Here is a 25,462-nt window from a genome sequence, read left to right as displayed (position 1 = left end):
AATATAAGCCCAAATAAAGACCTTAAAGCAGAGATTGCGTCAGCTATAGTATGTTTTTTTTTTTTTTTTTTTTCACCCGCTGTATTTACCGTTTAATCCTTTAGTTTCGTTTTAGACTCCCGCGGGGAATAGGCGTTCCTATGAAGAGAGGAACATGATTGACGTCCGGCTCTGGCGCGTCACATGTTCCGAAAATAGCCGGAGTAGGACTTGGCTCTTCACGGTGCTATACGGCGCCTGCACACAGACTAGGAGCTGACTGCGCAGGCGCCGTCTATATCCGAGTCCTATTTCGGCTATTTTAGGAACGCGTGACGCGCCATAGCCGGATGTCAATCATGTTCCCCTCTTCATAGGAACGCCTATTTCCCCGCCGGAGTCTGAAACTAAACTAAAGGATTAAACGGTAAATACAGCGAAAAAAAACCATACTATAGCTGACGCTAGTATGCTGTATGGGATGGTAGATAAAGAAAAACATTTTTTTTAGGGTGAACCCCCGCTTTATTTTTTATTTTTTTATAATAATTCATCAGCACCGTACTGCACAGAGCTGTGAAAAGCATACTTTATGCCCTCCAAAAATGTATTTCAGCCTGTTAATTCTTGGACGTGGTGGCTGCATCAGTTTTATTTAAAGTGGATGTAAACCCTCCATACACCCAGTGAAGTGAACAGCCTCAGATGATACACAGAGATAAACCAAACCTCCCTACATAGGTTTTACATGTATAGCTGCTGTCTTCACATTTATATACTGATTAGAAAGTTCAGATTTTGTTAGATTTTCTCTTCCTGGTTAACACAGAATGTGATGTCTGGGCATAAAGCTAAAATTGCTGATTGGAGGAAAGTCACACACCCCCTCTCATCATAGGCAGAGACTCTCAGAGCTGTTTTGTAATATGAGCTGCTCTCTGCTAATCCATTTTTGCAACCTCTTTTGACAAAAGATTCAGACTGCTTTTGTCTGAAAAGTAAAAAAATATGCCAGGAGATAACAGAGGAACCGTTCAGAAGAGAGCTATAAGACTTTGCTCATTGAAAAGAGATAACAACATACTGCAGACATATGTGCCCAGCTCAAATTTAATGAATCGGGTTTACATCCACTTTAAGCAAAACACGTTTTGCACATGTACAGAAAATGACTATTGACCTTGCCAGAAATGCAGGGTCTCTTTTTACTTCTTGCCGACAGCACAGCTATACCTTTTTTTTTTTTTTTTTTTTTTTGTGTGTAAACTGCTAGTCCCATCAATTCAGTGTGTTATAGAAATGAACAAAAAGGCAGACCTCTTTGAAGTCCAGCCTGTGATAACCATTACTTAAATGTTTTATTAGCGAATTACCATTCAAAATAGTCCTGGATTAAGATGGCCAACACAGCAACCACTTGTAAGGACTGCTAAGCTGAAATATATAAAGATGTTGCTTTTGGGATTAGGCTATGCTCCAAGTGGGGGGAAAAAAGGGATAAAGAAACTGACACGGCTGAATGAAGTAGAGCAGGGATCCTCAAACTACGGCCCTCCAGCTGTTGTAGAACTACACATCTCATGAGGCATTGTAACACATTGACATTCACAGACATGACTAGGCATGATGGGAATTGTAGTTCCTGAACAACTGGAGGGCCATAGTTTGAAGACCCATGAAGTAGAGGGTTAGAAATGTTTGACAGAATTTTAAAGCACTCTTGTCCTAAGGGGGGGGGGGGGGGCACATCCATGTGAGACGTGAATTAGTTTTAGAGCACAACAAACTTTCTTTCATACTTCCAAACCCAACTGTGCAACAAAGGTCAAATCGCATGTGGAGCCCCATTACAAAGTATGGACTTTGGTTAACCGTGTATGTGACAAAAGACTACTGTATTCATAGTCAGAAGGATAAAATTTTTCGTTTTCAAATTGGTGAGCCTTCTATTAGTGAAGGGCAGTAATAACCACATGTACGCTTCTATATACCAAAGCTTTCTGATAAGCTAACTGAGGGCTTTGTTTAGCCAGTGTTGTAAAAGCAAGAGGCAAAAGAGGGGGAAAAACACATAAGACAAACATCTTGGTAATGTAGACATAGTAAAAATGTGCATGGTTTTATTCAAAACAGGTGATGGAACCACCAAATGACCACCCCATAAAATGGCATCACCTTCAGCCAGATAAAAAAAAATGTAAGGAAAAATAAGCGCATATGATGCTATTAAGACAGTTGGAAGTGAATAGGTCAAGCAAATGGCCTCATATTCTATACCCCATCTGTCTTTTTTTGCATTATATTATTTTTTTATAAAATCCCCCCCAACCCAGCCAAAAAAAACAAAACACAAGGTTTAGTCTTCTGTTGACTGAGCTTCTTCATCTGATGCTTCTTTTGTCAGATTTCTCTTGGTGAGAGCTTGCAGCTGCCTTCTTCTCTGGTGGTGGTGGTGTCTCTGGTTCCTCCTTTTCTTTTCCTTTTTTTCCTTCCTTCAGTCCTTTTCTTTGGAGAAAAGGCGCATACTACCCCCCCCCCCCCCCATTCGTAGGCAGAGACTGTGCTGTGACAAGTCAAGCTCTCTGCTAATCTATAGCAACCCCCCTCAACATAAATTCTATCTTGGTTTTAGAAGAAGCAGCAGAAACACACAGGACTTGGGTCTTTGGAGACGGGTAAGAAAACACTACAGATATGTGCTGAGGTCAAATTTCATGAATCGGGTTTACATCCACATGTATTCCCTGCATATATCTGCAGTGTTTAATTATCTTTCTTCAAAGCCCCATTGCTTTTTCCTGCTCCGTTCTTCTGTTATCAGCATTATAACTTCTGACAAGTTCTCTGTCAACTGTGATAAAACCAGCCTGAATTTTGTTGTTAGAGTTGGTGCTATAAATTAACAGAGAGATGGTTTATTCATAGCACAGCTCTGAAAGTATCTGCTAGGCTAGGGGTTCACTGACTAGAAATTTTGGCGCTGAAAATTAAAAATACACTAGGCCGAAAACCGATACCGAAAATGACCTGTTTTGAAAAAATATTTTTATATATTTTAACCACTTAAGGACCCGCTCACGTATATATTTACGTCGGCACTTTAAAGATGGATACCTCGGGAACGGCAGAAGCTGCTGCCACAACCGAGATATCCATCTTTCCTGTGAGCGGTCCTGTTAACGATAACTGTGGTCACCGGCGGATTCGCCGCAAGATCACCGTTATCGGTGGCGGGAGAGGGGCCCCCCTCTCGCCGCCTACCGGAGCCGTCGGCAGCGGAGGAGGTGATCTCTGCTGTGTCTGGATACGAGTGAGGGCAAGATGGCCTCCACCCGTCTCCATAGCCTAGCAGGGAGGAAGTGACATCAAAACATCACTTCCGCCCATGCTTCCTAAAGACATATTTTCCTTTTGTCATTTTTTTCAAATGACACTTTTTGTGTTATTGCATTTAAGTCTAAATATGAGATCTGAGGTCTTTTTGACCCCAGATCTCATATTTAAGGACCTGTCATGCTTTTTTCTATTACAAGGTATGTTTACATTTAAACAGTGTAAAAATTTATTGAATTAAAATAAATAAGAAAACCAAAAAATTTTTTTTTTTTTTTTTTAAATCGCCCCGTCCCGACGAGCTCGCGCGCAGAAGCGAACACATACGTGAGTAGCGCCCGCATATGAAAACTGTGTTCAAACCGCACAAATGAGGTATTGCCACGATCGTTGGAGCGAGAGCAATAATTCTAGCCCTAGACCTCCTCTAACTCAAAAGATGCAACCTATAGGATTTTTTAAACGTCGCCTATAGAGATTTTTAAGGTTAAAAGTTTGACGCCATTACATGAGCGGGCGCAATTTTGAAGCGTGACATGTTGGGTATCATTTTACTCGGCATAACATTATCTTTCACAATATAAAAAAAAAATTGGGCTAACTTTATTGTTTTATTTTTTTTTATTCAAAAAAGTGATTTTTTTACAAAAAAAGTGCGCTTGTAAGACCGCTGCGCAAATACGGTGTGGCAAAAAGTATTGCAATGACCGCCATTTTATTCTCTAGGGTGTTGGAAAAAAATATATATAATGTTTGGGGGTTCTAAGTAATTTTCTAGAAAAAAAATCTTGTAAACACAAAGTCTGAAAAACAGGCAAGGTCCTTAAGTGGTTAAGTAAAATGTATTTATGTATTTTAAATAAAATATATACATTTTTATATAACACATTGCTAATAGTATTGGCAAAATTTCCATGTGGTGCACCTCTAGCAGATATGATGCAGGAGATGGTTCGGAGACTGCAGTCATGCTACAGGAGATCAATGCAGCCTGCCTGTGCCCAGCAGCCTACCAATACCGAGCATATGCAGCCTGCTTGTGCCCAGCAGCCTCACCAGTGCCCATCATTTGTAGCTTTCCTGTGCCTCACCAATGCCCAGCAGCCTATCAGTGCCCAGCTTACGCTGATCTGGGCACAGGCAGGCTGCATATCTCCATGTGTCACAGAGCAGATTTGAATTGCCTGGGTCCGTAGTAACAAAATCCCGCCTCCTGTGACACGTCACACTGATTCAATGTCCCGCCATTGGATCAGTGTGCCATCTATCACAGGAGGTGGGACATTGTTACTACGGGCCGGACAATTCAGCTCCGAGACACACGGAGATCGTGGGGGGAGGGGAACAAGAGGAGGGAGTGGAGGACTGGGCGCGCCAGAGGGACACTCCCGCAATGGGCGGCACATAGGGTGGACTACGCCCCCTTTCGGTATTGGCTGTTTTTGTCATTCGGCCGAATGGCAGACAAAATTTTGATGCACCACTAGTATCTGCCTATGTGGAGGGGGCCTTTCCTCAAACAAGCTGTCTCCCAGTGTAAGCAAAGAATCCACACCACTGGTGAATCGGGAACAGAAAATTCGAATAGGATGTGCACTTTCTAAACCGTAATATAAAGCTGAAGACAGCAGACATATATGTAAAACTTATGTAGGAAGATTTGTTTCTTCTGTGTGTCATCTGAGGCTGTTCACTTCACTGGGTATATGTGAGGGTTTACTTTCACCTTTTTAAGGTAAACCTTTTTTAGGCATCAGTATCGCCCCCTCCACCTCCCTTTTTACTTGCCATCTGCAGCAGCTGTCTTCCGCTCCCACAGGATAGACTTAGAGCAGCGGGAGCCATTGCAAAGAATATGACTTAGGAATCCGAGTTAGGGATTAGTTAATTAGCTCATGTTAATTTGTTTCTGTGTATTGTTACAGTAATATGAGCAGGAGGTAGGAACCTCCTCTTTAACTGTATATAAGACTTGTATTCTGGTTCTAATAAACAGTTCATGTTCAGCAATCAAACGAGTATCGTCTTGTTTGTAGTTGTCAGCGGTTGTCTGATATCTATATTCAGACTGGGAGGACGTGGTATACGATGAAAGCACTCAAGCGGAGTGTGGGACGTTTCGTTACTGTATTATACTGTATGTTTTACTAATGAATGATGTTCTGTATATATGTCTAATGTAAGTCATACCTTTTCACCCAGGCTCTCTTGGTACTCTTCATCCTTGCTTACATTCACATTGCATTTTCCCGGTCTCCGATTAACTGCCTGGAGCATGTTCGAGATAAGTGGCCTAGAGATGGGATTCTGCGGGTGGAGATCCAGTTAAATTCAAGCCGTGCACCTATATTTCTACAGTTTTATGACGGTGACACCTTCCCTGGATTAGTGAAGGAATCACTTGCAGAGGAAGATTTGGAAGAAGATGAGGAGGAGATGAGTATGGACATGTATCAGAATAGCTCTATAAAGGTAAATTTCTATTTTATCTTTTACATTCATGGTTTTAATGGTTAAACTTTTGACTGCCTAGTATGTATCGTGTACTTATTGGCTGTAGCCTATCCTAGTTGGACAGTAATGAATATTGTGGCAGTTAGATGTTACACACCGCTACAACTTCTACTGAACATATAGTTGCACCAGGAGTTTTGGGTTTTTAACCACTTGACACCCAGGCCAATTCTGACATTTTCTCTCCTACATGAAAATTTTTATTTATTTTTTATTTTTATTATTGCTAGAAAATTACATAGAATCCCCAAACATTATATATGTTTTTTTTTGTTTTTTTTTTTTGCAGAGATCCCACAGAATACAATGGCTGTCTTGTAACTTTTTATCTTGCACGGTATATTTGCATAGCAATTTTTCAAACGCATTTTTTTTGAGGGAAAAAAAAGTTTCATGCTTAAAAAAACAAACCAAAAAAGGTAGTTGGCCTAATTTTTTTTTGCATAATGTGGAAGATATTGTTACACCGAGTAAATACCCAACATGTCGCGCTCCAATTTGCACACGCTCGTGGAATGGCGCCACACTTTGGTACCTAAAAATCCCCATAGGTGACACTTTAATTTTTTTTTTTTACTGGTTACATGTTTTGAGTTAGAGGAGGTCTAGGGCTTGAATTATTGCTCTTGGTCTAACATTCGCAGCAATACCTTCACATGTGTGGTTTGAACACCGTTTTTATATCTGGGCGAGACTTGCGTATGCGTTCGCTTCTGCGCACGTGCACACATGGACAAAAAAATAAATAAATAAAATAAATTGATTTGTTAATTTTACTTAGAATTTTTTAGTTTTGACACTTTGATCAACATTTTTTTTAATCCTTTTTTTTATTTTTATTACAAGGAATGTAAACATCCCTTGTAATAGGAATATGGCTTTACAGTGAGATATGTGGGTAATAAGACCCCACATCTCACCTCCTAGGCTTGGAAGCCTTAAATCTAAAAAAAATAAAAAACAATCTCGGCTTCCCAGCCGAGGGGGTGACATTTTGTTTGAATGTAGAAGCCGGCCGTGACGTCCTAACATTGCGCCTGGCCTCCGAACGATCAGAGACTCCAGCAGACCAGAAATCTCTATGGTAAACATCCAGGGCCGGTGTGTAGTCACATTCTCCTCCCCATCACAGAATGCTGCGGAAGTCACGTTCCGTCGCCGCCATCTTGCTACACCCCACACTCCTGCACAGTAATGATAGAGTGTGAAGGGGGCAAGCGGACATCTTGTTACACCCATCTGAGTTTTAGATTTCACACTTATTTTCAACACAAAACGGAGCTTATATGCTTAAATACAGTGTTTTTTAAATCCGACGGACTGTTTAGATGTTAAATGTGAAAATTCGGAGGTGTTTTGTCACATGAGCAAACATGTAAGGTCATCAGGTTTGCTGCTGCTTTCAACATTTAACATTTAAACAGTCCGTCGGATTTCCAAATACTGTCTTTAAGCACACAAGCTCCGTTTTGTGTTGAAAAGTCTAAAATCTAAAACTCCGGTGGGTGTAACAAGATGTCTGCGTGCCCCCTTCTCACTCTATCTTTACTGTCCAGGAGTGTGGGGTGTAGCAAAATGGCGGCGAAAAAGACGTCGCTTCCGCAGCATTCTGTGATAGGGAGCAGAATGTGACAACACACCGGCAGATCTGTTCTCCGACTCAGATCTCATCTTTAGGAGGACCTGTCATGCTTTTTTTTCTATTACAAGGTATAACGAATCCTCTGTTCTCAAACAACTTGGCCGCCATCAATGCTTCCTCTGTCCAGAACCAGCACCATCCAAGACTCTCCATCCCCCCCCCCAGTCACCAGACAACACCTCCATGTAGGGTAAAAACCAGCAGAATTTTATTTTCACACATGTTACACAGATATCTCGCTTCACCCCCCACCCTTGGAAAACAGGGCGGGTTAAAATTTCCAATCACAAGAGACACACAGGTCAGGTGTGTTTAAACTTCTCATCAGTAAACACACATCCCATAATAGCTGAGGCAGGCAGTCACACCCCATACCATCACAGCAAAGAGTGCACAACAGCATGAGAGAACGCACAAAAAATAAATAAATATGTTGTCTCATGCTGTTGTGTACTCTTTGCTGTGATGGTTTGGGAGATGTGTGTGTGTGTGTGTGTGTGTCACACACACACACACACACACACACACACACGCACAGATCATAGTGGGGATCTCATCCACCCATATTAGAGACACAGGGTGATTTACACAAGAGGGGGTTGGGGAAGCTGGATGCGGATTTTCCACAGCTCCGCAGGGTAAGCAGAGTTCCACAAACCCCCCACCCAACGTGACCCCTGTCACACAAGGGATGTTTACATTCCTTGTAATAGGAATAAAAGTGACACAATTAAAACTTTTTTTTTTTGTGGGCAGTGCCTGCATATGAAAATGATGTTCAAACCACAACCAACCAGGGGTAAAAGTTTGTCGCCATTGCACGAGTGGGCACAATTTTGAAGCGTGACATATTGAGTATCATTTTTCTCTACATAACATTATCTTTCACAATATAAAAAAAATTGGGCTAACTTTACTGTCTTATTTTTTTAATTAAAAAAGTGTATTTTTCCCCCCCAAAAAGTGTGCTTATAAGACCACTGTGCAAATACGGTGTGACATTAAGTATTGCAACAGCCGCCATTTTATTCTCTAGGGTGTTAGAAAAAACATATATAATGTTTGGGGGTTCTAAGTAATTTTCTAGCAAAAAATATTGTTTTTAACTTGTAAACAAATCTCAGAGGCTCGGTCCTTAAGTGGTTAAAGTGGAGTTCCGGCCACAATTTCACTTTTTAAATATAAATACCCCTGTAATACACAAGCTTAATGTATTCTAGTAAAGTTAGTCTGTAAACTAAGGTCCGTTTTGTTAGGTTGTTACAGCATTTAGATACTTTATAAAATAGAAATTGACTGGGGCCATCTTAAGTGTGGGCATCATGAAGCCAGACAGTATGACTTCCTGGATTTCAGCCTTGCAGATCTTGCACATGCTTAGTGCTGCACAAGCAATGGAATAGGTTTCAGATCAGGTTTCCATAGCAACGGGAGTGTCAGAGGAAGTTTCCACCCCTTATCTATGCAAACCTCCCCTCCTCCTTCCAGGAACCAGTAAATATTAGGGCTGTTACTGATTAAAATTTTCGTGTTCGATTAATCGTTTTTTTTTTTAATCGATTAATCGACTAATTTCGAATTAATTATAACGCACATACAGATCCAACTACTTTTAGCTGATCTGCTTGCATTGCAACTCTGCATTAGTCAGTGGTAAATGTGTTACACACTATATACAATCACCCGACACTAGTTAGTTTCCACAATCCATGACTTAACTTTACAGTTCACACAAATATGTTTTAAATTCAAACTGTATCACTGACGCAAGTAATTTTTTCTTATTAAACTTTAAGAAAAATTTAGAAAGTTAGTTTAACTTTAATTATAAAACTTATCTAGTATATTGACTGTCAGTCACTTTATAGTAGGCATCACTTTAGCAAGACATGATCGCATTTTATTGACAATATTCTGAAGAACTGAACAGTCTTTCACACGGAACATATGTTGCCGATACACAAAGAATTGTCTGCACAAAACTGCTTAGGACAGGAAAACGATGGTTATTTTTGCCCCCTTCCCCTGATGGAACCTGGTGCATCCTCCTGCTCCACAGATGCAAAGGTACCTCAATCCAATGGTTGCAGTTTGCTCGCATCCAGCAGGGTAAGTCTCACTGTCCAGGCTGTCCGGTGACGTCAAGAACTTTGATCAATCAAAATAATTTTGATCGATCAAAAAAATTAAAGATTAATCGAGGAATTAATCTTTAATTTCCCCAGCCCTAGTAAATATACTAAATAATTTGTTCCTGTGCAGATATATCTACATAAAGATTATTATATATGTGTGTGTGTGTGTGTGTGTGTGTGTGTGTGTGTGTGTGTGTGTGTGTGTGTGTGTGTGTGTGTGTGTGTGTATATGTATATGTATATGTATATATATATATATATATATATATATATATATATATATATATATATATATATTATGATATCTTGTTATATATGTAGTGTGTATACATATACTAGACATGTGCACTGTCAAAAAATTCATTTTGTTTAGTTCCGTTTCGCATTAGCCGTTATTTCGTATTTTGTGCCCGAAACTCACTTCGGTTTCGTATGAAATACGAATTTTCATTAGATTTGTTCACTTTTCATAACAATTACCAACATTCGTTATGATGAATTTAAAAATCTGGACGCTTAAAGAGGACTAATAGTATCTGCTGTGCTCATTTTGAGGGGTTCCCACCATCCCTGTGCTGTGCGGACTTCCTGTGGCTGTACCCCTGCTGTGCTCATTATGAGGGGTTCTCGCCATCCCTGTGCTGTGCTGACTTCCTGGGGCTTTAGGGATGGTAGAAACCCCTCATAATGAGCACAGCAGGAGTACAAATCCAGGAACTCGGCACAGCACAGGGATGGTGGGAACCCCTCATAATGGGCACAGCACAGGGATGGTGGGAACCCCTCATAATGGGCACAGCACAGGGATGGTGGGAACCCCTCATAATGAGCACAGCGGGTGTACAAACCCAGGAAGTCAGCACAGCACAGGGATGGTGGGAACCCCTCATGAAGTGTTCCCACCATCCCTGTTCTGTGTGGAGTTCCTGGGGCTGTACTTCTGCTGTGCTCATTATGAGGGGTTCCCACCATCCCTGTGCTGTGCTCATTATGGGGGGCTCCTACCATCCCTGTGCTGTGCTGAGTTCCTGGGTTTGTACACCTGCTGTGCTCATTATGAGGGGTTCCCACCATCCCTGTGCTGTGCTCCTGGGGCTGTACTTCTGCTGTGCTCATTAGGGATGGTGGGAACCCCTCATGTGCTGTGCTCATTATGGGGGGCTCCCACCATCCCTCTGCTGTGCTGAGTTCCTGGGTAAATGGCATTGCCCCCATTGCATTGCCCAAATCGCATCAACCCCAGCACATCTCATCGATCCCCGCTAAATCGCATCGCCACCAGCACATGGATGCATTTGACGGGCACAGTGAGTATGCGTTTGACGGGCACAGCCAATGCGCTTGACGGGCACAGATCACCGGTGCACGGATGCACAGATCACGGGGCACGGATGCGCCTCCGCCCCCTCTGCCTGCTCAAGAGAGTGTTTTCAAGTGCGGCTTGCACTCGCGCATGTGCGGTAAAGCCCTGCGATGCGACGGACCAGTACTGAATCCTGGGATTGATCTCCCAGGCAGTATAGCGGCGGGAGTATCTCAGCCTCCCGCTGCGGCAGGGGCGAATTTTAATCATTAAAAACAGTCAGTTTAAAAAAAAAATGTGCCAAATGTGTTTCAGGTGACTTAAAGAGGGTGGAACTCCGCTTTAATGTTTATTAAATAGAAAACTGTCTCTAGATTTTTATTTTATTTTTTCTCCAAGCATTTTATTAAAATAAAATAAATTTGATTAAAAAAAATCAGATTACATTTTTTTTTTTTTTTTTTTTTTTTAACTGCATGTAGAACTGTGGAAAAGTAATAATTACTTCCTTTTGATTCCCACCTCTACTGTAACACGTGCTTTGCATTTTACATCAAAAACCTAGAGATGGTAAAACTTCCGCAGGGCTGTGGAGTCGGTAGATAAATGTTTTGACTCCTAAATGTTCTGACAATCTAAATTTAGTAGGAGTCGGTGCATTGTTTGCCAACTCCGACTCCCACTCCTGGTACCCAAAATTTCCTCCGACTCCACAGCCCTGGGTAAAAGTATACCTATACTAGGAAAAATAGAGAAGAAGTATACCAAAAGCTTTGCTCTCATCTCTTTTCTCAATGGGTCATCACAGTAGTGACTTATTCCTTATAAAAGAGTGAAGTTTGCAACCCAATTTGTAGAGACCACTGGAGCCTTGTAGCATCTGCTATGCTGTCATTGGCTAACCTACAGTGCTGTGGATATCCTCTGCTAGGTGCTGGACAAAGGCTTTTTGTGTATATAATATTATGTGTATGATATTATGATATAAAACAATGTTTCCAAAACATATAAACTTAAATTACATATTGACCAAATGTATTCCTTTTTATCAGAGCATTTTAGCTCAATAGTTTTAGGCTGGTATAGTGATGTCCTTGAAGGTGCACAAATATGGTGCTGCTGAAACACAGCTTGACATTCCTTGTATCCCAAAAGCATACACTCTATTACCAAAAGTATTGGGGCACCTGCCTTTTTATATGCACATGAATTTTAATGGCATCCCACTCTTAAGCCTCGTACACACAACCGGTTTTCCCGGCAAGAAAACTGCTAGGAGAGCTTTTGGCCGGGAATCCCGGTCGTGTGGATGCTCCCTAGCAGTTTTCCCGACAGGAAAACAGACGGGAAAATGGAGAACCCTGCTCTCTATTTTCTCGTCGGGTTTCCCGGCAGAGTGTTTCCTGCTGAGAAAACCAGTCGTCTGGGTGAAAAACCATGCATGGTCGATAAAACTGATGCATGCGTGGTAGCATACAAGGTTAGTGTGGGGTGTAGCAAGATGGCAGTGACGGCATCAAATGTGACGAGACACCGGCTCGTCATAGTCGATGACCTCACCGCGTTCTTGCCATTCAAAAAACGGTGGGATTTTGTGCGGCCGTGTGTATACACGGCTTTTCACGTCAATCCTGTCGGACTACAGTCCTTTTTTTTTGCCCGACAGGATTCCTGGTCGTGTGTACAGGGCTTTAAGTGTCCGTTTATTAAACCGAGATCATGATGATCACCGCTTATCTCAGAGCATTGCCAGTTTAATAAGCTGAGATAAGGAGCAAAGAACATGTTCTCTGTTTCTCATCACAGCACATGACTGTTTTGTCACAAACGGCCAGTTTATTAAAGTGAGATCTGAACATCTTACAGCCTTTCCACGGAAATATCTCCCTTCCAGATTCACCAGCTCAGAGGTGGAGAATCTGGGAGAGAAGCTGGTGCAATTAGAGGAAGAAGGCTGATTTCTTCCTAATATCAGCACCAGTGGGTTAAAAATGAATATTTAACAACATCACACACACGAATAGGGTTGTCCCGATACTAGTATCGGGACCAATACCGAGAGCGGGTGGAGAGCAGGCAGAGCAGTGTAGTCTTCGGGTATGGAGGAGAGGAGACCTGCTGCTGCCTAGTCCCCAAAGTGAAAGCCAAGCCCCCCCGCCGCTGCCGACATCTAGTTGTTTAGCGCTCGGGGAACATAACGGCTTTCATTTGAATAGCTGTGTGTTCCCCCGCCACGCCTCGTCATGTATAGCCCCTCCCCCTTGTCCGGGCACTTTGATAGACATATCACCTGTCCCAGGATTGGATGGGTGATCTGTCTATCAAAGTGCCCGAGCAAGGAGGGGGAGTCTATACATGACGAGGCGCGGCGGGGAACACACAGCTATTCAAATGAAAGCCGTTATGTTCCCTGAGTGCTAAACAACTAGATGTCGGCAGCGGCGGGGGGGGCTTGGCTTTCACTTTAGGGACAAGGCGGCATTTGGGGACAAAAACAAAAGTATCGGTACTTGTACTCGGTCCTAAAAAAGTGGTATCGGGACAACCCTACACACGAATATATATTTATGTGTTTGTGTATAATATAAATACTGTGTGTGTGTGTGTGTGTGTGTGTGTGTGTATACAGGAGAAATTTTATATATATATATATATATATATATATATATATATATATAATATATTGTGTATGTATGTTATTAAATGTCTGAAAACATGCAATTAGATGTTCATTTAACCACTAGGGTACCGCACGCCGTCAAATGACGGCGGGCGGAATACCCTATTGTTCTGACAGGACGTCATATGACATCCTGTCATTTAAAGCCGATAGGGGGCGCTCGCGTCGTGTCACTGGGAACACAATGCGCGTGCCCGGCGGCCGCGATTGCCCAGTAACTGAGCAGGGACGTGGAGCTCTGTGTGTAAACACAGAACTCCACGTCCTGTCAGGGAGAGGAGACCAATGCTGTGTCCCTTGTACATAGGGACACAAATCGGTCACCCCCCTTCCCCTACAGTTAGAACACTCCAAGGCTACACATTTAACCCCTTCCCCGCCCCCTAGTGGTTAACCCCTTCCCTGCCAGTCACATGTATACAGTAGACATGTGCAATTCGTTTTGTTTCTAATTCGTTTTTTTACGAAAATTCGTTAATTCCGAATTTTCGTATTTACAAATTTTTTTATTTACGAATTTTCGTAATTCTTTTTTTTTTTTTTTTTTACGAAATTCGGATTTTCGGAAATACGAAAATTTTTAGAATTTTTGAATTTTTCAATTATCGAATTTTCGAATTTTTCAAATTTCGATTTCAAAAACTGAAATTCGAAAACCTGAAAAATTCGAAAATTCGTTTTATTCGTTTCATTCGTCTTTTCCGTTTTTTGCTTTTTCAGAAATATGAAAATTTCCCGAATTTACGAAAAAATAAAAAAAACGAATGAAATGGGGAAAAGAATTTTTCGAATTTCCCGAATTTATGAATTTACGAAAAAATAAAAAAAACGAAAATAACAGTACACATGTCTAGTATACAGTAATCGATGCATATTTATAGCACTGTTCACTGTATAAATGTGAATGGTCCTAAAAATTTGTCAAAAATGTCTGATTCCGCTATAATGTCGCAGTCCCGAAAAAAAAATTCGCAGATCGCCGCCATTCCTAGTAAAAAAGAAATAAAATGATGTCCCCTATTTTGTAGGCAATATAACTTTTGCGCAAACCAGTCACTATACGGTTATTGCGATTTTTTTTTTTTTTTTTTTTTTTTTTTTTACCAGAAATATGTAGAAGAATACGTATCGGCCTAAACGGAGATACATTTTTTTTTTTAAATGGGATATTTATTATAGCAAAAAGCAAAAAATATTGTGTTTTTCAAAATTTAGGCTCCTTTTTTTGTTTATAGCCCAAAAAATAAAAACCGCACAGGCGATCAAATACCACCAAAAGAAAGCTCTATTTGTGGGAAAAAAAGGACGTCAATTTTGTTTGGGAGCCACGTCGCACGAGGCAAGTGGTTAAACTTTAGTTTCACTTTTTGAACTTGGCTGCACCGTAATCTCATATCTCACAAGGTTACAGGCAGCCCACCCACTTTTACACTGATCTCTGCTGTTTTCAGAGAAAATACTTCTGTTCTCCCTCTCGGTTTCATAAACCAGCTGCAGAGGAGATCATTTTCCTCTGACAACTGCCGAGAACTGAACTGAGAAAAAACTTTATTAAACGGACACCTAAGTCTGTAGGTTTCAATATTGAATTGGCCCACCCTTTGCAGCGATAACAGCTTCAACTCTTCTGGAAAGGCTGAACACAAGGTTTAGGAGTGCGTCTAAGGGAATGTTTGACCATTCTTCCAGAAGCGCATTTGTGAAGTCGGGTGCTGATGTTGGATGAGAAGGCCTGGCTTGCAGTCGCTGCTCTAATTCATCCCAAATGTGTTCTATTGGGTAGAGGTTAGGACTTTGTGCAGGCCAGTCAAGTTCCTCCACCCCAAACTCACTTATCCATGTCTTTATGGACCTTGCTTTGTGCACTGGTGCCCAGTCATTTTTGAACAGAAAGGGGCCATCCCCAAGATTGGGATGCTATTAAAGTTCATGTGCGTGTAAAGGCAGGCGTCCCAATACTTTTGGTAATGTAGTGTATGTTCTGGGTAGACTGTACAGGGTTTTATAATGGTTTGCTGGTCAGGTATACACTGACTATTAAGACTGAGGACCCACTCAACACCAGATGTAGTTGGATAAATGTTTTAACTGCATTCCTACTGCATAGACAGTCCAACAACCATCTCATCTTATCCTATGGGCATAGTTCACACCATTATAGTGCAGTGCATTAAAAAAAAAATATTGCAAGCTGCTTTTTTTTTTTTTTTTCTCACCACAGCGCATGGTGGTAGATATATAAAAGGAAGGAAGCGACCTCAAATGGCAAACGCTTAGAGGAAAAGATGTTTGGATTGTCCAAAGATGTCTTTATTCACATTGAAGCAGCCTTTAAAATATCACTATGCTTCAATTGCTTTTATATTTAATGTTTCTCTTTTTCAGTTTCAACTTGACATTGAACCAAAAGTGTTCTTAAAACCATCACTTGAAAGTGTGACCCAGACTAATGACAATCAGAGCCAGGCCCTGTCATTCAGTGATGCTGCCAGTAAAGGTAAGTGTCCCTGTAAATTCTGGTTACAGACTATTGAATGGATGGTGGCTTTTTTTTGCATAAAAACTTTATTGGAAGAAGTAATGAGAGAACACAGTGGTGAAGACAAAAAATGGGAAATTCTGAAATCGTATTCACAAATGCATTATAAAAGAAAACTCATTTTGATTGTTTTAGGATATTTTCTTTTTATGCATCTTGGTTATATCACATCAGTGCAGGTTAAAGTAAAACAAAGTAAGGTTTACTTATCCAATCCCCCTCCCCTTTCGAATTTGCTGCACGAAAATAAAAAGACACTGGTCGGGGGGGGGGGGGGGGGGGGAAGGTTAGATAATATATTTACCTTTTCCATGGCTTCAGCCTATAGCGACTAGACGAGAGTGATGTAATTATCCTTCCCCTGCACTATGCTGTAGCATCTTGTAAGATCTCAGGTATTTGGCTTTCCTAGAATCTCAGTGGTAGGGTTGTTAACCCCCTGCAGCAAGAGCACAGCTTAGGCCCCTTTCGTACTTGTGCGTCTTTTCCTGTGACTTTGGACATCAGTCGCATGACAAGTCATACCCCATGTTAACCATTGATATCTGTGCGACTTCAAGGTAGCCCCTGGCATCCCCCACCCCCCATTTTAATTTCAGAGATAATTTACCTATATTTGACCTATATGTTTTGTTTTCTAGTGTGGCCACAAGAAGAATACATAGTGGAATATTCACTAGAATATGGATTTCTCCGTCTCTCTCAAAGCACACGGCAAAGACTCAACATCCCTGTTATGGTGGTGACACTCGGTATGTAAAAAGTTAGAGTAGGCAAAAACACAGTGTCTTGGTGTAAAACCAATTTTTTACTTGTGTCCTAGGAGGATGGCTGTATTTTTTTTAATTTCAGTTCTGCTGTAAAAAAAGACAAAGCTATATTTGTAGCACTTTTTTCTTTTGATTTTTGTTTTCATCAATCAAGACTTTTTTTACACCGCTGCTGGATCTCTCTCTCTGATTGCAACTATACAATGGGACACTTTGGCACCAGAACAGTCGGTACACACCATCTTTGCTTAGAACAATGTGAAAGCACGTACGTGTACTCCAAGCTGTCATAGGCAATGAATAGGATGAAGGGGGGTGATCAACAAAATTGGGGGCATGGTGTCCTTCAAAATACATAGCAACTTTACAGGCGGGTAGCAGAGGACCAAAAGGACAGACTCTATTGGGAGTAGAAGTGATACAGTTAGACTTTTACAAGGAATACTTTTTAAACTTAATTTACCTTTCCCTGGTTGAACTTCCTCTTTAAAGTCCCAAATGGATAAGGAATTGGTAGCCCTTTCTCTACTTTTTTTTTTTTTTTATTGGCAGGTTTTTCCCTTCATCTGATTCTGGCTGTGACCTTACCTTGTCAATGTGTGACTGATCAAAATCCCTTAGACCCCTTTCACACGAGGGTGTATTGCAGGCGCAATAGCGTTAAAAATAGCGCCTGCAATCCGCCCTCAAATGGCTGCTCCATGTCAGGCTTTCACACTGGAGCGTTGCGCTAGCAGGGCGGTAAAAAAAGTCCTGCTAGCCACATCTTTGGAGCAGTGTGTCTACCACCCCTCCACCGCTGCTGCCCATTGTAATCAAGGGGATAGCGTGGCTATACCGCCCGAAATGCACTGCTTCAACAGGCAGTTTTAACCCTTTTTTTTGTCCGCTAGCGGGGGTTAAATGCTCCCTGCTAGCGCCCAAAATGTGCGGCAAATCCGCCCATAGCGTCGGCGGTAAAAATAGCAGCATTTTACCGCCTACGCTATGGGCGACTCAACGTGAAAGGGGGTCTTAAAGCAGAACTAAACCAAACCATTTAACTGTTTCCAAAAATGGTTACGTTAAAGGCCATAAATGATAACTGTCACTGCCTGTTCTCTCAACTGAATTTGTTAACCCGCTTGCCGACCAGCGCACGACGATATACATCGACACAATGGCACAGGCAGGCAAATGGATGTCCCTTTTAGATTTGCAACCCAGCGTGCACGTGCCTACCGCGTGCCTCGTGAGTGCGCCTGTGGGTCCAGGGAACTCTATGTCCCCGGGGGGGGGGGGGGGGGGCCCGGGGTTGCGATCGGCAAAGGCAGACCAGGGGGGATGCCTTTTGTAAATGAGGCATTCCCCTGTTCTGCCTAGTGACACGTCAGTGATCTACTGTTCCCTGTAATCGGGAGCAGTGATCAATAATGTGTGACTGGTAGCTCCTCCCCCTAACACTCCCTAAGACACACTTTATCCCTTCAGCGCCACCAAGTTTTTAACACCTTCACCACCAGTGTAATTCCCACAGTAATCGGTGCATTTTTATAGTACTGATCGCTGTAAAAATTACAACGGTCCCAAAAATGTGTCCAGTGTCCGATGTGTCCGCCATAAAGTCAAAGTCACAATAAAAATCGCAGGTCGCCGCCATTACTAGTAAAAAATTAATAATGCCACAAAAATATACCCTATTTTGTAGACGCTATAACTTTTGCACAAACCAATCTATATACGCTTATCGCTTTTTTTTTTTTTTTTTTTTTTTTTTTTTTTTTTATACCAAAAATATGTAGACTACGTATCGGCCTAAACCGAAAAAAAAAAACCTTAATTTTTTAAGGGTTTTTATTATAGCACAAAGTATACAAAACATTGCTTTTTTTTTTTTTTATTGTCGCTCTATTTTTTGTTTTTATACAGCAAAAAATAAAAACTGCAGAGGTGATCAAATACTAACAAAAGAAATCTCTATTTGTGGGGGAAAAAAGGACGTACATTTTGTCTGGGGAGCCACGACCGCGCAATTGTCCGTTAAAGCGACGCAGTGCCGAATCGTAAAGTGCTCTGGTCTTTGGCCAGTCAAATGGTCGGTGGCTTAAGTGGTTAAACCATAAAACTGTTTGCATGTGCCCCCCTCCATAGCCCAGTGCTCCAGTGAGCGTGGGGGGGCAGAGCAGAGCAGAGAGCCAGTGACTGACAGTCGCCAGCTCATGTAGCTGTGAGAACCAAGTGATCGGCGGTGTTTCCTCGGTTCTCAGTGTTAGAGCCGGCAGGGGACAGATGCAACGTCAGACCGATGCTGCATCCAGCTAGGCAAGTATGTTTAAAAAAAATAAAAAATCCAATGCTTTTTTAAATATTGTAGCTTCTACTCATTTTATAGTAATGAATTTTCTAAAATAGTTCTATTATTAATAAAAGTGAAAATAAAAGCTATAGTTGTAATGTAAATTGTGAGAAAAACAATCAGTGCCACAATACTAATAAATTACTCCTATAATAATTTGAGGGAAAAAAAGCAACAAATATAACCCTCTGAGTGTCTACACAGCTGCTGAACACTTATAGTGATACACCACACCTACTGCAATATAAATTTTGTGAAAATAGCGCAGCGCTGCATATTTATATAATCAAATAATTATACATTCAATAAAACAATTTATGAAAAAATAAATTATAAAAAACAGTTCATATGTAGGTTTCCAAAGCTGTCACCGCTGTGAAAAAATCCTATTAAATGGATCCAATATTCAGTGCACACCACCACCTGCTAAAATGCCTGCTCACCTCAAGGATGAGTATAAAACTCAGACAGATCAATCCACTTTACCAATGGTAGTAATTCCTACAGTCTCCAGACTGCACCTCTGTGTGGGTAATCAACGTTTAAATTGTGTCCAAACACCACCTTCCTCCATTCGCTTTTTAATAATCAATTCCACTTATATATCCAGGGGTTAAGGACATGAAACATAAAACACAAGTACCATAGTGTTCTGCTTTTGAATTTATTAAAAAAGCTTTCCTAAAACGTTACACTTACAAGAAATGACAATAAAAACAGCATGTATCAATTCGCCAGCTCATTCACCGCAGATCTAGACTCACGGTGCTTTTGCCTGACATCACAGATACGACTCCTCCCTTCTAAACGCGTGTCGGCCTCTCATTGGCCTTCATCAGTAGATCTACTGATGAATGAGAGCTGCACGATTCTGGATAACATGAGAATTAAAATGTTTTTATTTATTTTGCTTGGAATAAAGATCATGATTCTCATCATAACATCATCTTCCACCTTAAACCCAACTTTACTAACTTTACTTTTGAAGTGTGTGTTGTGTTTTTTTTGTTTTTTTTAAAGACCGCTGCGCAAATACAGTGTGACCTAAAATATTGCAGCAATCGCCATTTTATTCTCTACAGTCCCTGCCAAAAATGATATATATTAATAGTGTGTGTGCGCGCGCGCGTGTGTGTGTTTGGTGGTTCTAAGCAATTTTCTAGCAAAAAAAAGATCTTTAGTTGTAAGGAACAAGTGTCAAAAAAGGTTTAGTCTTTAAGTGGTTAAACTGCCCCAAAGTGCAACCTTTTTGATCTAAAAGAACCAAGAGATGTATTTTCTCTTTTATCTCAGGGCTGTTGATAAACATTTGCCACAGATTTTTATTTTTTACAGCTATGAGCAGAGAAGGCTCTGTACTGTTTACATAGAATCATGAAAATCATGAGTTGGGTTGAATCGAACAATTTTTTTTTTTTTTTTTTGCAATTTTTATTCGTGCGGTTCTAGGGCTATACAAAGGCTCCCAAACAACACATTGTTAACCTTTTGCTCTCTACTAATGCTAATTGTTCTTCACAGACCCAACACGAGACTTGTGCTTTGGAGACAGGTTTAGTCGTTTTCTGCTAGACGAATTTCTTGGGTATGATGATATTCTTATGTCAAGTGTGAAAGCCTTGGCAGAAAACGAGGAGAACAAAGGTGTGTATTGCAGATATGTGGGCCATTCATATCACTGTGCATTGGCTTGTGGACATTTTAAAATGATGTACCGGTATTTTGTTTTAGGTTTCCTAAGAAATGTGGTGTCAGGAGAACATTATCGATTTGTCAGTATGTGGATGGCTCGCACTTCATATCTTGCTGCCTTTGTCATCATGGTTATATTTGTGAGTTGATTTTCTCATTTATTTCTTCATATTTTATGAGAAACCCAGTTTCAATAAACTGTTACTTCCCCGATAGGGATAATGATAGTTTAAATCCCCCAGTGACTTGTATATCTTTGACATTCAAGTTCTTCCTGAAAATTTCATTTTTCTCTTATCGTCCATGGATGGACACAGCTCCTTAAATCTTGACAAGTGGGTTATGTTCCCTGTTTAGGAGAGGACTAGGCAGAAACATACTTGTTACTTTAACAGCGTTGAACAGCCCCGCCCAGGGGAAGGTCCCACCAGACATAACCCTCCTCCCTGCAGTATGCAGCCTCAGTTTCATTGTGCCTAGCAAAGAAAGACGTATGGCTCCCTTAGGGCCCAGCGCCCTGAGGATTTTTTTTTTTTCTTGAAAGAAGGTTCTTTCAACTGTCGGCTGAGAGACAGGCTGGATATATAAATCCTTGTAGTCTACTCAGTCCGGCCAGCGAGCGTGAGCAAACCTTTGCAAAAGAGGCTGGGTCTGCCACGACATACCCCATGACTCCTGGGGTGGACGGTGAGCTTTGCTCTGAGGTCCACACATGACTGGGCTGTGCTGTTGTCTCACTCACAGTGGACAGGGCCGACAGCTACCTCCATTGCGGTTGTAGGCCTGTCAGGAATGCGTCAGTGAATCCTTGCTTGAACGGGCAAGTACAGTCCCTCCCGCTTCGGTGGGTTGGTATGGCTGGGTATTCCTGGGGTACGGGGGTCCTCCTATCCTCCCTTCCCTGCTCCTTTTCCCTCTGCTGCATTACATTACTGCTGTCGGGGGGGGGGGGGCACCTTACTGAGGGGTAGGGGTGCAACGGATCGTGACCGATCAGCGATCCGTACGGGTCGGCCTGTACAGATCAGCACCGATTGTGATCCGCGCAACGCACCGCGGCCTTTCCTTGGCCTAGCTCCGGAGAGGTCGGCCATCTTGGTACACCTGGCGGCGGCGGTGTGCGCTGACGTCATCACCCCTCTGCTCGTGGATCTTCTATTCTACGAGAGCGCGCAAAGCAGTGCAGTACAGTGAGTTGGATGTTTTTTGGACTGGCTTTTATTATGCCTAAACTATTGGCTAACTAATGGTAATGGCTATTATTACTAATATGTGGGTGCAATGTTATACTAGTACTACTGGCTATTATTACTATTGTCATGTGGGGGCAATGTTAAACTACTGGCTATTATTGCTATTGTCATGTGGGGGCAATGTTAAACTACTGGCTATTATTACTATGTGGGGGCAATGTTGCACTGGAACAGTGATGACGAGTGGGGGGCAATGGTGGACATTGCGTGATGAGTGGGGGGCTGGGGGCAATGGTGCATTGCGGGATGCAGTAATTTCAACACAAAACGGAGCTTATTTGCTTAAATACAGTATTTGTAAATCCGACGGACAGTTTATATGTTAAAATAAAAGTGAAAATCGGAGGTGTTCTGTCACATTAGCAACCATGTGAGGTCAGCAGGTTTGCTGCGGCTTTTAAAAATTAACATTAAACAGTCTGTCAGATTTCCAAATACTGTATTTAAGCACATGAGCTCCGTTTTGTGTTGATCCGATCTGTGACTCCTGATCCGAGGATCGATCCGATCCGTGAGTTTTTTGATTCGTTGCACCCCTACTGAGGGGACTGCGGTACATCTGCCCTGTGTTTCTTTTTACTGCTGGGGTATTTTTCAAAGAGGAGTTTGGACACTGTTTAGCCTCTTTGGGCTTTCACTGTTCAAAATGCTGCATTTTGCCGCGCTGTCGCCCTTTTTTGGGTGATTTTCAGTTACAATTTAAAATCTCATTGGCGGCCATTTTGTTTTAGCCACGCTGTGGCGCAGGTTACTATTGAGGTCGGCCAACTTTGTGAGGCCACTTCAGGCTCTATATGCAGAGTTTAGCGGCCATCTTGGCTGAGTCTTTGACCTCTAGTGCTGGTCCCTACGGTGCGCAGCACAGGTCTCCTCACAGTTTACTTCAAGTTTTTTCCTCCTCTCACACACGCTGTGTACTGAGGGTGGGCAGCGTCGCTTCTCTTGTGATGGGGAGTCCCCTGGGACCCCCCGTTCAGCGCAGAATGAGGGTGGGTTTTCAGTCTAACCTGAATAGGTCCCTTGGAGCTTTTGAAATGGAGTCAGTCTCTTCCCCAAACATGCCTGGGGTGGCAGCTGGTGCTCCTGCACCTGGGATTCCCACAGACACTTTGTCAGTAGTCCTGGAATCCTTTGTTGCCAGGGTGGGAGCGGTGTGAGGGGGGTACAAAGCGCCCCCTCCCCCCGCTATCCCATTGGGGAATGCTCTGTATCAGACCAGGACCTGGCTGCGGCTCAGGTCCCCCGGTTCTATTTTATCTGGAGACGTGGACGGTGGTGTAGTGGTTCACTCCCTCATCTGGCAGCAAGAGAGTCACGGGTTTAAATCTGGACTCCAACACAAACTGCCTGGAGATTGCATGCGCTCTCCCTATGTTTGCGTGTGTTTTCTCCAGTTAATCCGGTTTCCTCCCACAGACACTCCTCTGACGTGTGTAGAGCACGTGTCAGTGTGCTGTCTGTGCCGCAGAGGTTTCCTCTGAGGGCTCGGTCTTTTTTGTGCAAATCAGACCGCTCTGTGAAAGCTTTTCCTTATTTTTTTTTTCTTTGACTAGTTCATTTATAAAGAATGGGAAATGCCGCAGAAGTCTTTAGTTCCTCAGCGCCTGGGGTTTTCCTCTTTTAAGGAGAGTTAAAAAAAAAAAAATTCTCCTTAGGTTGTTGCTCTCCCTATAGAAGGGATCCCTACCTTCAGGGACCTTACTGATAGGAGGCCCGAGGCGCTGAACCACTCCGTTTACCATGCTGGGGTATGCATTGCGACCTGTTGTGGCCGCAACCTTGGTGAAGGTTTTGCACAGACTGTGGAGAAGCACCAGCTCATTCCCTAAATTGTTAGACTGGCCGACCAGTTGGTCCAGGGCCTTCTATGTGTCTGTGATGCCACTCGGGGGCATCCTTAATGTCCAGAGCCTCTGTTTCGGCGGTGGTTTTGCGCCGCCTGATTTGGCTGAATTGCTGTTCTGCTAACCTAGCATCTTAAAATGCCCTGGCTGATTTACCCTTCAGGGTGGGTGGCAGGTTTTTTGGTACCTAGTTGGATGTCATTTTCAAGGATGTCACTGGGGGTGAGAGCACTCTCCTCCCTCAGTCCACCAAGGGAAAGGAGCCATGCCGTGGGCTTGGTAAGCTGCGGGGTAATTTTTACCAGTCCTGCAGGACTAGAGGTTTGAGGGATTCTATCCGAATCTGTTTTCGATCCCAAAGATGAACGGGGTTCGTCCGATTTTGGGCTTCAAGGCCTAAAATGCCTTTGTGAACGATTGGTAGTTCCGCACAGGATCCATACATTCGGTGGTAGCTTCGCTCCATCCGGGGGACTTTCCTTGGACATCAATGACGCAAACATGCATGTCCCATTTTTGCGCAAGTCAGAGATTCTGTGCTTCGCGATTGGGGAGGTCCACTGTCAGTTTGTGGCCCTTCCTTTTGATCTAGCGTCGTCACCAAGAGTTTTCACCAGGGTGCTCGCACTTATCCTAGCTTTGCTGGGACAGCGAGGCTTTGCCATCATGGGCTGCTTAAACGCCCTTTTTCTGAGAGCAGCTTCTGGCTCAGAATTAGTGGAGGATGTGTCTATAGCCATTGCAGACCCTTGGAAAATTCGGGTGGGTGTTAGGCCTCGTACAGACGACCGAACATGTCTGCTGAAACTGGTCCACTGACCAGTTTCAGCAGACATGTTCGGTCGTGTGTACGGCCGACCGGACAGGTTTCCAGTGGATTTGTCCACCAGACCGTTTTCGAGCGGACATATGTTTCTTAGCATGCTAAGAAACATGTCCGCTGGAATCCTGTCCGTCGGACATGTTCGGTCGTCTGTACAGACTCACCGTACATGTCCAAGCGGCCGCCATCCCTCGCATGCGTCGAATCACTTTGACGCATGTGTGGAAGCATTGACCTTCCAGCGTCGCGACGGCGCGGACACGTCACCGCGCTGTCTGTCCGCGCTGATTTCTGTCTGATGGTGTGTACAACCATCGGACAGAAATCTCCGAGGGGACATGTCCGTTAAACGGTCCGGCGGACCGTTTTCAGCGGACTGTCCCCTCGTCTGTACGAGGCCTTAAACATTTTGAAGTCGGTCCTGATTCCGACTCAGCGTTTGGAGTACCTAGGGTTGATCCGGACTCCTCGTGGCGAAGGTTTTGCTTCCCCTGGAGAAATTGCATACTCTTCAGTCTACAGTGAGGGTGTTGGCTTCATGCAATCTGTCATTTCTCTGTCTTGCATGCGAGTCCTGGACCTGTTGGTAGCCTCCTTCGAGGCAGTACCGTATGCCCAGT

At 42.8% G+C, this 25,462-nt stretch overlaps 1 protein-coding gene across 1 annotated transcript in view; it reads left to right on the top strand.

The window, feature by feature from the left end:
* Nucleotides 1–25,462, top strand: part of TMEM259 (transmembrane protein 259) — a 52,978-nt gene that overhangs the window by 10,874 nt on the left and 16,642 nt on the right. Inside the window, exons 3-7 of the mRNA XM_040322194.1 lie at nucleotides 5,515–5,784; nucleotides 15,972–16,083; nucleotides 16,767–16,877; nucleotides 20,752–20,874; nucleotides 20,962–21,062. Coding sequence (XP_040178128.1) covers nucleotides 5,515–5,784; nucleotides 15,972–16,083; nucleotides 16,767–16,877; nucleotides 20,752–20,874; nucleotides 20,962–21,062 — 717 coding nt within the window. The remainder of the gene's footprint in view (nucleotides 1–5,514; nucleotides 5,785–15,971; nucleotides 16,084–16,766; nucleotides 16,878–20,751; nucleotides 20,875–20,961; nucleotides 21,063–25,462) is intronic.

Source organism: Rana temporaria, chromosome 1 (genome assembly GCF_905171775.1).
Source record: "Rana temporaria chromosome 1, aRanTem1.1, whole genome shotgun sequence".
Classification (NCBI taxonomy): Eukaryota; Metazoa; Chordata; class Amphibia; order Anura; family Ranidae; genus Rana; species Rana temporaria.
Note: the sequence above shows the minus strand (reverse complement) of the source record. Positions and strands in the feature narration are given on the sequence as shown.